General features: G+C 45.5%; 1 protein-coding gene across 1 annotated transcript in view; it reads left to right on the top strand.

Moving 5' to 3' along the window:
• Positions 1 to 12,822, top strand: part of RPGR (retinitis pigmentosa GTPase regulator) — a 117,594-nt gene that overhangs the window by 92,221 nt on the left and 12,551 nt on the right. The window contains exon 12 of the mRNA XM_033949473.1: positions 6,971 to 7,080. Within this exon, the coding sequence (XP_033805364.1) occupies positions 6,971 to 7,080 (110 nt within the window). The remainder of the gene's footprint in view (positions 1 to 6,970; positions 7,081 to 12,822) is intronic.

Raw genomic sequence — 12,822 nt, 5'->3', positions numbered from 1 at the left:
TTCAGCGGATGGCCACTAGGATGATCTTGGGCTTCAAGGGTCTCTCGTACGAAGAGAGACTGAGCAGACTGCGGCTCTACACTCTAGAAGAACGCAGGGAGAGGGGGGACATGATTGAGACATTTAAATACATCATGGGACGTGTCAAGGTGGAAGATGACATCCTCTTCCCCATGGGACCTTCGACCACAAGGGGGCATCCGCTTAAACTCAGAGGGGGAAAATTTAGCAGTGACACCAGGAAAGGGTGGTGGATCACTGGAATAAGCTTCCGGTGCAGGTGATCGAGGCCACCAGCGTGCTCGACTTTAAAAGTAAATGGGACATTTACATGGGATCCCTACGTAGGACGAGTGACTAGCATCTAGACTTATAGGGGTGGGTCAGTAGAGTGGGCAGACTTGATGGGCTATAGCCCTTTTCTGCCGTCTTCTTTCTATGTTTCTATGTCATACTGTCGGGCATTGAGCTTTTGTCGGGCACTGTGCTTTCATCTGTTGTGCAGTTGCCTACCATGTTGCATAGTTTGGCGTCATTGGCGAATAATGTAATTTTACCTCGAAGCCCCTCAGCCAAGTTTCTTACGAAGATGTTAAATAGGATCGGGCCCAAGACCGAGCCCTGCGGCACTCCGCTGATCACCTCCGTCGTATCGGAGAGGGTACCGTTTACAACTACCCTCTGAAGTCTACCTCTAAGCCAGTCCCTAACCCATGCGGTTAATGTTTCACCCAGTCCCATTGAACCCATCTTGCTCAATAACCTGAGGTGTGAGACGCTATCAAACGCTTTGCTGAAGTCCAAGTACACGACGTCCAGGGACTCCCCTATATCCAGCTTTCTTGTTACTCAGTCAAAGAAGCTGATCAGATTTGATTGGCAGGACCTTCCCTTCGTAAAACCATGAGGAGCCGTAACGGAAAAGATTGCCGACGTGTGCTAATAATTTTAAGTGAGGGAATGACTAATAAGTGGTGGTCATTTGACCTCAGTAATCTAGATGCAGTATAAGGAATCAATACTTTATAGATAAAAGCTGGGGTTTTAAATATCTGAGATTTAAAGGTGAGTAAGCTTCAGGAGGAAAGAATCTTGCGAAAAGAAAGGCAAATTTTAATGCGTTTGTGAAAAAAGACAAAGGGCTTCTTTTACGAACGCTAAAATGCCGTGGCGCTAGCCGCTACCGCCTCCTCTTGAGCAGACGGCAGTTTTTTGGCTAGCGCACCTTCATAAAAGGAGCCCAAAGTTATGAAGTCCTTCACGTCAAGCTGTAGAATATGCCAGAAAGTGGCAGCCATCCTCAGAAAGGGCTTCTCTGTAGTAGAAAGCAAAAGAAAGTGGTGAATGGAGTTCCAAAGTTTTATCCCACAGATATTTCGGCTTTTGGTGAATTACTGAAAAAGGCAACCAAGTAACTTTGACTTGAATCCACCTCATTAAAGGCAGTAAGTTTCCAAGTTGGAATAAGCAGTTGATAGATCGCCTATTTTCATTCTAGGCAATTGTACATAATTACATTACATTACATTAGGGATTTCTATTCCGCCATTACCTTGCGGTTCAAGGCGGATTACAAAAGGTTAATTTAAAAACAGAGTTACAATGATTAGCTAGAGAGGTAGGTTGTAGATCTTATAGACATTTAGCGGGTTGTTGAGGGTGAGGTGGTTTGTAGTAGAGTTGATAGGTGGTCAAAGTGGAGGTTCTTTTGTTATTATTAGTGCAGTAATGGGTAGATCGAGCGTCAGTTTTAGTGTTACTAAGAGGTCGTGATGTTATTGCTGCTTCAGGAATTTCTTGAAAAGTGTGGTCTTTATTTCCTTTCTGAATGTCCTATAGTCTGGGGTGGTCATCAGAAGGTTGGAGATTTGGTTGTCCAGTCTTGCGGCTTGAGTGGCTAGTAGGCCGTCGTGTAGTCTTGTTCTTTTTACTTCCTTGATTGGGGGGGGTATGAATGGGGAGTGCGTTTTTCTGTGTCTGGTAGTGGGTGCTTGGATGAGGCGATTGTTCAAGTATGATGGGCTGTCTCCGTGTAGGGTTTTAAATAATATGCAGTAGAATTTGAATTGGATTCTTTCTTGGATTGGAAGCCAATGTGAGTTTGTGAAGGCATCCGTAATGTGGTCATGTTTTTTCAATGAGTAGATGAGTCTCAAAGCTGTATTTTGGATTGTTTGGAGTTGTCTAATCGTAGTTGCAGGGCAAGGAAGGAAGAGGATGTTGCAGTAGTCCAATATACCCAGTATTAGAGATTGTACTATAAGTTGAAATTGTGTTCTTTCAAAGAATTTTCGGACTTGTCTCAGGTTTCTCATGATTGCGAATGATTTCTGAATTGTTTTATTTATTTGCGGTTGCATAGTGCAGCATCTGTCTATGGTCATGCCAAGTAGTTTTATGGTGGTTTGGATGGGATATTTGATTGCGTTTATCTCTAAGTTGGTTGTGGTTTGGATCTTGTCATTTTCGAGAAGGATGAATTTGGTTTTGTCTTGGTTGAGTTTAAGTTTGTGATTTTTTCATCCAGGTTGTGACTGTTTCAAGTGTTTGGTGAAGTTTGTCTGTCATGGTAGGTTTGGAATGATCGTATGGGATGAGGATGGTGATGTCGTCAGCATAACTATAGGTGGTTATGCCCAGATTGTCCAGATGCGTTCCTAGAGAAGCAGTGTAGAGATTGAAGAGGGTAGGGGATAGTGGAGATCCTTGTGGTACGCCGCAGGGGTTTGACCAGGATTCTGACTTTTCTTTGTTTGATTTTACACTGTAGGTTCTGAGTTTTAGGAATCCTTCAAACCAGGAGTAAACTTTATCTGAAATACCTATTGCGTCTAAGATCTGTAGAAGGATGTTGTGATCCACTAAGTCGAATGCCGCAGTTAAGTCCAGTTGTATGAGAAGCATTTTTTTCCCTGTACTAAGGTGTTGTCTGACGGTATCCATAAGGGAGCCTAGTAGTGTCTCTGTACTGAAGTTTGTTCTGAAGCCTGATTGCATGGGGTGGAGTAGGTTGTGGTCATCTATGTAATTGGTGAGGAGTTTGGCTACTAGGCCTTCTATAATTTTGACATATAGCGGAATTGAGGCTATAGGTCTAAAGTTAGATGGGTGGTTTTGTGGTGCTTTTGGGTCTTTTTGGATTGGGGTGATGACGATTTCGCTGAGGTCAGCAGGGAATGTGCCTTCTGTGAGCGTGAATTGAATCCATTGTAGCATTATGGTGCGGAATTTTACACTAGCGGTGGTGAGGAGATATGAGGGGCAATGGTTGAGGTCACAGGAGGCATGACTGTATTTTTTGTAGAATTTGTTGAGTTCTGACCATTGTATGTTGGGGAATTGAGTCCAAATTCTGTCTGCTGCAGTTGCCTCTTTTCCTGAAGGGTGGATTGTGATTGTGTTTTGATGGGATGGGTTAAGGATGAGAGTGGCTCTGGTGTTGGTAATTATGTTCTTGAAGTGTTCTGCTAAGAGGGTGGGTGATGGTGGGGGGGTGTTCGTGGTGGTTGTGTATGGTTTGGTGTCTGTTAATTCTTTCAGGATTTGGAATATTTTTTTGGAATCTTGGGTTTCCGTGCCTATGAGATTAGTATAGTAGTTTTTCCTCTTATCCCTTAGTAGATTTTTGTATTGTTTGTTGATTTTTTTCCAATCGTTTTTTGTTTGATCTTGGTTCTTTTTTCTCCATTTTCTTTCTAATCTTCTACACTGTCTTTTGAGTTGGAGTAATTCATTATCAAACCATTGGTCTGATTTCCTGCTGGTTCTGGTTTTGGTTTGTAGGGGGGCCAGATCATCGAGGATGTTGGTGGACACATTTTTCCAGTGGGAGATGAAGTTTTTTTGGGTCGCAGTCTTGTATGGTTTCGTCTACTTTTGACCAAAACGTGGTTGGGTCGATATGTTTGCGTGTGGTATATGTGGTTTTTTTTTTTTTGAGGTGTGTGTTTGGTCTTGGTCCAGTTGATGTTGAAGTTATATGTGTAGTGGTCTGACCATAGGGATGGGGACCATGTTCCGTTAGGTGTTTGGATTGCTGGATTGGATGGTTGGTGAGTCATGAATGCAGCAATGTCCAGTTGATGACCTTTTTCATGGGTGGTTTGTGGGTTTAGGATCTGGAAGGATAAGGCATTGAGGAAGGATAGACAGTTATTTGCAGGTGTGGAGGTTGTGTCTTCTAGGTGTAGGTTTAGGTCTCCTAGGATGAGGTTATATTCTGCTGTTAATGAGTTTTGGTAGATGAAGTTTTCAAATTCAGGTCTCACTGTGGTCCAGTTTCCTGGTGTTATGTAGCAGAGCAAGCAGTTTAGTGAGTTTTTTAGTGTTGGGTTTGTGAGGTGACATGCTAGGAAATCCATTTGCGGTGTGGATGTTTTTTCAAGTATGTTTAGAGTTAGGGAGTTCTTGATTATTATAGCTAGTCCTCCTCCTCTTTTTTTTTCTCTGCAGGTAACTGTTATTTTGTATCCTGGCGGGCATACTTCTTTTATTCTAGGGTCTGTGTCTGAGGTTAACCAGGTTTCAGTGAGGAATAGGCAGTCAAGTTTTTCTGTTTTTATCCAGTTTTTTATGTTTTCTGTTTTGGGTCCTAGTGCTCTGATGTTGACATAGGCACATGTAAGGGAGGTCGTGTCAGTCTGGGGAGTGTGAGTTGTTTCCGGGTATATGAGTGTTGTGGGAGATGGATGAGATTTTGTTTTCGGAAGCCAGGGGGAGTTTATAAAAACAAAACAACTTATTACAAAGACAAAACAGACTAACGAGACACAAAAGGGAGAGTGGTGAACTACAATAAAATTTGAGAAACAAAGACGATAGACAGATGCTGCACTATGCAACCACAAATCAACCAAACAATACAAAAACATTTGCGGTCACGAGAAACCCAAGGCAAGTTCGAAAATTCTTCAACAGAAAACAATTCCAGCTCATGGTCCAGTCCCTAGTCCTAGGTCTCCTCGACTACTGCGACATCCTCTATCTCCCCTGCCCCGCAACAATGATAAAACAACTACAAACAGTACAAAACACAGCCCTGAGGCTAATCTATTCACTAAGAAAACGACCACATCACCGAGGCATCCCTCGACTCACACAAGCTCCCAATTCAAGCAAGAATACTATTTAAATTCTACTGTCTATTATTTAAATCCATAAATGGTGACCGTAGAGCTTTGGATTCTTGCCCAGAAATAGCTAAGAAGAAAAAATTTAAGAAATTTAAATTGAATCAGGTTGGGCAGACTGGATGGACCATTCGGGTCTTTATCTGCCGTCATCTACTATGTTACCACAACCAGACACAGGAGAACCCAGACACCATTCACATATCCTCCAATCAGAGACATCAAAAGGAAAAAACTATACGATGGCCTTGTAGCCACACAGGCAGCAAAACTAGTCTAATCCCGACCCCAGACTACAAAACTTTCAGAAAAGAAATAAAAACCCTGCTATTCAAGAAATCCATGAAGACTAACTAACATTTCAATTCTTTGAAGCAACCCGCTGTACTCTGTAACACCTCTAGACATGTCCAGAAATCCTCTTCTGTAATCCGCCTTGAACCGCAAGGTAATGGCGGAATAAAAATCACTAATGTAATAAAACTGAAGGGAATGGGGAGGGGGGGGATTAATTGTTCAAGCTGCCTGAAAGACTCCAAAAAGAAGTAAGAAGGAGAGGGCATATTAATGCTTTTGAAGGAACTTTTAAATTTATCTAGGCTTAATTCCTCTCTGATATAAGGGGGTAAAGAGTTCCCGATAAGTGGGGATAGTAACAGCAAAGGAGGTCATAATAGAAAACCCTCTTCTCTCTACTGCAGTGTCGAGAAAACTGAAATTTTAAATAAATAATTTAAGTATTAAAAATGATGATACCGTGGCCATACGCAGATCATCCAGTGTTTTAATTATCTTTGTTCTGGCAGGGTATGTGAAGCTTAAATTACTCCCTGTAACTTGATTAAATCTAGTGATAAAGAAGGCTTGAAAGGCCGCTTTGCTGGAGTCTCTGGGTCTCACATAATCTCACGGAGCAAATTTAAGAAACCACATTGAATTTTGCTTCTAGGTTTGAGTTCCTTCCCTAGATTAACACACTGTAGTACTGATTCAAAGATTACAATATTCAGACAATATTCTTTGTGTGTGATCACATTATAAGATTATCAAAGATGGATCAAACCTCTTTATCTTAAAAAGAAAAGTAAAATGTTTTCCCAAATACCATTGCATGCTGAAATTAGCTACATAAGAACATAAGAAGTTGCCTCTGCTGGGTCAGACCAGAGGTCCATCGCGCCCAGCAGTCCGCACACGCAGCGGCCCATCAGGTCCATGACCTGTTAGGTGGTCCCTGACTTTTCCTATAACCTATCTCTACTTCTATCTGTACCCCTCAATCCCCTTATCCTTCAGGAATTTATCTAAAACTTCCTTGAACCCCCGTAGGTTTAGATAAATTCCTGAAGGATAAGGGGATTGAGGGGTACAGATAGAAGTAGCGATAGGTTATAGGAAAAGTCAGGGACCTGATGGGCCGCTGCGTGTGCGGACTGCTGGGCGCGATGGACCTCTGGTCTGACCTAGCAGAGGCAACTTCTTATGTTCTTATGTAGCTAATTTCAGCATGCAATGGTATTTGGGAAAACATTTTACTTTTCTTTTTAAGATAAAGAGGTTTGATCCATCTTTGATAATCTTATAATGTGATCACACACAAAGAATATTGTCTGAATATTGTAATCTTTGAATCAGTACTACAGTGTGTTAATCTAGGGAAGGAACTCAAACCTAGAAGCAAAATTCAATGTGGTTTCTTAAATTTGCTCCGTGAGATTATGTGAGACCCAGAGACTCCAGCAAAGCGGCCTTTCGAGCCTTCTTTATCACTACGTGCTTACCATTTAGACTTTGTTGGAAATGCTAATGTTTAATGACAAATGCTATTTCCCTTTTTGCAGGCACTGCAAAGCAAAGGATAGAGACCACGGAGAGCAGCTCTACAGATGAAGAATCCGAAAACGAAAGCCCGCACACTGGCCTTGGAGACACTGTAGACGTCTTAAACATGGTAGTGCATGTTCCTTTCTTGCCAGTGGGTTGAGGGCGGGGTTTTGGCGGCGAAAGGGGGCGGTGGTAGGGGGGTACTAGGGTTGGGGAAGGGTGGGTGGGGTTCCTTTTGGGATGAGGAATAGCTAGGTCCGGGCTAGCAGAACACAGGCCCGGACTCTAAATGTATTCATGGTTCTATTTGTAGGATGTTTGATTCCTGTTGTGTATTGGAAAATGTTTTTTTGTTTTATACGTGTATTTTGTCTTTTGAATAAACAGTTATAAAAAAAACCCAAAAAAACAAAACATGGTAGTGCATTTGTAATCTAAACATCAGAATGAAGATTCTAAGGACCAGATTCACTAAAGATAGTGACTCAATTGCTGTTGGCCGATTCTCCAACAGCGACTGATTCACTATCAAGTTTGCATGCAAATGAGTTGAACAGAGGTGCAAAATCATGTGCATGCAAACCCACCGACTCAGTCGCTCAGTGAGCGATTGACACATGTGCAGAGTCCTAACAGTAGCGACAGGGGAAGCAGCCTCCTGTCACTGCTATCAGGGCTTCTGCTTTTTTGTTTTAATGGAACATATGTTCTGCACAACTTAAACACACACCATCTGTCCCATTAAAAAAGCACCTCCCCCCGCACTAGCACCCCGAGCCACCATCCCCCCCCCGAACCTCAAAAAGATGGCAGGAGGGATGCCTACTCCCTTCTGCCAGGAAAGACTTCCCCCCCCTACCATCCCCTGAAGAAAAAGGCAGAGGAGGGATGCTCACTCCCTCCTGCGCCCGCTCACTCCTCCCCCCTGAAAAAAACAACAGAAGGGATGCCCACTCCCTCCTGCACCCACTCACTCCCCCCCTGAAAAAACAACAGAAGGGATGCCCACTCTCTCCTGTGCCGGCTCACTCCCCCCCTGAAAAAAACAGCAGAAGGGATGCCCACTCCCTCCTGCGCCCACTCACTCCCCCCCTGAAAAAACAGCAGAAGGGATGCCCACTCCTTCCTGCGCCCACTCACTTCCCCCCTGAAAAAAACAGCAGAAGGGATGCCCACTCCCTCCTGCGCCCGCTTACTCCACCCCTGAAAAAAACAGCAGAAGGGATGCCCACTCCCTCCTGCATCCGCTCACTCCCCCCCTGAAAAAAACAGCAGAAGGGATGCCCACTCCCTCCTGCATCCGCTCACTCCCCTCCTGAAAAAAACAGCAGAAGGGATGTCCACTCCCTCCTGCGCCCGCTCACTCCCCCCTGAAAAAAACAGCAGAAGGGATGTCCACTCCCTCCTGCGCCCGCTCACTCCCCCCTGAAAAAAACAGCAGAAGGGATGCCCACTTCCTCCTGCGCCCGCTAACTCCCCCCTGAAAAAAACAGCAGAAGGGATGCCCACTCCCTCCTGCGTCCGCTCACTCCCCCCCTGAAAAAAACAGCAGAAGGGATGCCCACTCCCTCCTGCATCCGCTCACTCCCCTCCTGAAAAAAACAGCAGAAGGGATGCCCACTCCCTCCTGCGCCCGCTCACTCCCCCCCGAAAAAAACAGCAGAAGGGATGCCCACTCCCTCCTGCGCCCGCTCACTCCCCCCTGAAAAAAACAGCAGAAGGGATACCCACTCCCTCCTGCGCTCGCTCACTCCCCCCTGAAAAAAATAGCAGAAGGGATGCCCACTCCCTCCTGCATCCGCTCACTCCCCTCCTGAAAAAAACAGCAGAAGGGATGTCCACTCCCTCCTGCGCCCGCTCACTCCCCCCTGAAAAAAACAGCAGAAGGGATGCCCACTCCCTCCTGCGCCCGCTAACTCCCCCCTGAAAAAAACAGCAGAAGGGATGCCCACTCCCTCCTGCGTCCGCTCACTCCCCCCCTGAAAAAAACAGCAGAAGGGATGCCCACTCCCTCCTGCATCCGCTCACTCCCCTCCTGAAAAAAACAGCAGAAGGGATGCCCACTCCCTCCTGCGCCCGCTCACTTCCCCCCTGAAAAAAACAGCAGAAGGGATGCCCACTCCCTCCTGCGCCCGCTCACTCCTCCCTGAAAAAAACAGCAGAAGGGATGCCCACTCCCTCCTGCGCCCGCTCACTCCCCCCTGAAAAAAACAGCAGAAGGGATGCCCACTCCCTCCTGCGCTCGCTCACTCCCCCCTGAAAAAAATAGCAGAAGGGATGCCCACTCCCTCCTACGCCCGCTCACTTCCCCCCTGAAAAATACAGCAGAAGGGATGCCCACTCCCTCCTGCATCCGCTCACTCCCCTCCTGAAAAAAACAGCAGAAGGGATGTCCACTCCCTCCTGCGCCCGCTCACTCCCCCCTGAAAAAAACAGCAGAAGGGATGCCCACTCCCTCCTGCGCCCGCTAACTCCCCCCTGAAAAAAACAGCAGAAGGGATGCCCACTCCCTCCTGCGTCCGCTCACTCCCCCCCCGAAAAAAACAGCAGAAGGGATGCCCACTCCCTCCTGCATCCGCTCACTCCCCTCCTGAAAAAAACAGCAGAAGGGATGCCCACTCCCTCCTGCGCCCGCTCACTTCCCCCCTGAAAAACACAGCAGAAGGGATGCCCACTCCCTCCTGCGCCCGCTCACTCCCCCCTGAAAAAAACAGCAGAAGGGATGCCCACTCCCTCCTGTGCTCGCTCACTCCCCCCTGAAAAAATAGCAGAAGGGATGCCCACTCCCTCCTATGCCCACTCATTCCCCTCTGAAAAAACAGCAGAAGGGATGCACACTCCCTCCTGTCGCCAGAGGCCCCCCTCCCCCTCCAGGCCCCATGCCCTGTACCTTAAAATTGGGAGCAGGAGGTACTGAAAACGCCTCCTGCTCCTGCTCCTCCGCAACGACGCTGGGCCTTAGGCCCCTCCCTGGTGCATCATGTGATGCATGGGGAGGGGGGCCTAAGGCCCCGATTGGCTCAGACGCCTCAGGCTCCTCCCTTTTTCCTGTAAGATACTTTAATCAAGATTGTTTGCCTTAATGAAGGGGTACAGTTCTCCCCCGCAAATTTGCGGTCCCGGTCATTTGCAATATTTTCCGACTGCGAAGAGGAGGCAGGAGAGGGCAGCCGGAGCGCCGGTGAGTGAAGGAAATCACTCGCTGTATGCTCCGACCGTCTCTTCCTGTACTAAAGTCGGGCCTCACCAATTAGGAGCTGCTTTGACACGCAGTGCACGTAATTAAGGTCATCTGAAAAGATTACAGATAGCTACAAGTTTACAAGTCTATTAAAAATTTGATATCCCGCCAAATCAGGCTTCAAGGCGGTTTACATATTAAAACAATAAGAGATACATGAAAAGTAGATCCCTTCCCCTAAGGAGCTATGACTTTTAGAAAATCAAGCTTAAAAAAGATGAAAAAGGAAACTCCAACAACATAAGGCTAGATATTTAAAGGGGGATGGGACTTGATATACCATTTTTTCTGTGTGGTTTGTCAATTAGAACCATGTAATTCTAAGGTCGCAAATTGTTGCATTCTTTGTGGAAGGGAAGTGGTGTACTTCTAAGCCTAATTTTTATATTAAGTGCTGGGCAGAACAACACATCTATGGTCTCTGCATGTGGCTGGTGGCGGGTCCCCAGTCCCTGGTTTAAGTGACTGACTGGCATGATTAGTCTGGTTTTGTCTAGCAAGTAAAATGCTAGCCATGCCTTTAGAAGCAGAGCTTGTGGAAGATATGTGCCACACGCACACATCTGGAAAAACATCCCATCTTTGCTGTCTCTGTGATTAATATTGGTTTGTTTTATTCCCTGCTGTGCCATACTGTACTTGTAAAAACTTGCATGTGGTAAGAGAGCCAAAGTGCAGCCTGAAGGCCAGGGGGAAAGCTTGAGGGTCCCCGGAGTGTTTGATGAAATGCATGTTCTTCAGTTTAGAAATACTTGAACTTAGAAACATCACATGAAGATTTATTCCTGTTTAAAACTGAGGCATGTTAATTTACAGTACCCAGCAAAGGACACAGTTGGAAAAGTGGAATAAAAAATAGTAAACTCACTAGAGGGAAAAATTACACAATTGTCATTAAACAAAAATGTGACATAATCAAATATATAATTTGAAAGAGCCTTTTTAAGTGCTAATAATTAGAGGGAAAACAGCACCAAAGGTGTCGGAAAAAACTTCATAGATTATTGCCCTGATTAAAACCTATTTCAAATCATTGAAAACAATTTTTTAAATGGCAGAACTTCAAGAAAAAAGCAAACAGAGTTGTAGTGAAGGCATCCAAGTGCACAACATGTTTTTTCAATTAATTAAATAAATGCAAAAAAGATTTTTAACAGAGCAATACTTATCTGAATTGATGGTTGAGGCAGAAATTGAATAAACAGCCAGCACGGTTTCGGCAAAGGCAGATCTTGCCTGATGAACTTGCTGCACTTCTTTGAGGGAGTAAACAGGCGGATAGACAAGGGCTACCTGGTCGACATTGTATATCTAGATTTTCAGAAGGTGTTCGACAAGGTTCCACATGAACGACTACTTTGAAAAATTGCAAGCCATGGAATCGAGGGTAAAATACTCACGTGGATTAAAAACTGGCTGGAGCATAGGAAACAGAGAGTGGGGGTAAATAGACTATACTCAGACTGGAAGAGCGTCACCAGCGGGGTGCCGCAGGGCTCGGTGCTTGGACCTGTGCTCTTCAACATCTTTATAAATGATCTGGAAATTGGTACGACGAGCGAGGTGATTAAATTTGTGGACAATACTAAGCTATTCAGAGTAGTGAAGACACAAGGGGATTGCGAAGATCTATAAAGTGACATAATCAAGCTTGAGAAATGGGCAGCGACATGGCAAATGAGGTTCAACGTGGATAAGTGCAAAGTGATGCATGTCGTGAACAAAAATCTCATGCACGAATACAGGCTGTCCGGGGCGGTACTTGGAGAGACCTCCCAGGAAAGAGACTTGGAATTCTGATCGACAAGTCAATGAAGCCATCTGCACAATGTGCTGCGGCGGCAAAAAGGGCGAACAGAATGCTAGGAATGATAAAGAAGGGGATCACGAACAGATCAGAGAAGGTTATCATGCTGCTGTAACGGGCCATGGTGCGCCCTCACCTGGAGTGCTGCGTCCAGCACTGGTCGCCTTACATGAAGAAGGGCACGGTACTACTCGAAAGGGTCCAGAGAAGAGCGACTAAGATGGTTAAGGGGCTGGAGGAGTTGCCGTACAGCGAGAGATTAGAGAAACTGGGCCTCTTCTCCCTTGAAAAGAGGAGACTGAGAGGGGACATGATCGAAACATTCAAGATACTGAAGGGAATAGACTTAGCAGATAAAGACAGGTTGTTCACCCTCTCCAAGGTAGGAGAACGAGAGGGCACTCTCTAAAGTTAAAAAGAAGACAGATTCCGTACAAACGTAAGGATGTTCTTCTTCACCCAGAGAGTGGTAGACAACTGGAACGCTCTTCCGGAGGCTGTTATAGGGGAAAACACCCTCCAGGGATTCAAGTCAAAGTAGATAAAGACAAGTTGTTCACCCTCTCCAAAGTAGGGAGAACGAGAGGACACTCTCTAAAGTTGAAAGGGGGTAGATTCCGTACAAATGTAAGGAAGTTCTTCTTCACCCAGAGAGTGGTAGACAACTGGAATGCTCTTCCGGAGGCTGTTATAGGGGAAAACACCCTCCAGGGATTCAAGTCAAAGTAGATAAAGACAAGTTGTTCACCCTCTCCAAGGTAGGGAGAACGAGAGGACACTCTCTAAAGTTGAAAGGGGGTAGATTCCGTACAAATGTAAGG

The sequence above is a fragment of the Geotrypetes seraphini genome, chromosome 6 (genome assembly GCF_902459505.1).
Source record: "Geotrypetes seraphini chromosome 6, aGeoSer1.1, whole genome shotgun sequence".
Taxonomy (NCBI): domain Eukaryota; kingdom Metazoa; phylum Chordata; class Amphibia; order Gymnophiona; family Dermophiidae; genus Geotrypetes; species Geotrypetes seraphini.
Note: the sequence above shows the minus strand (reverse complement) of the source record. Positions and strands in the feature narration are given on the sequence as shown.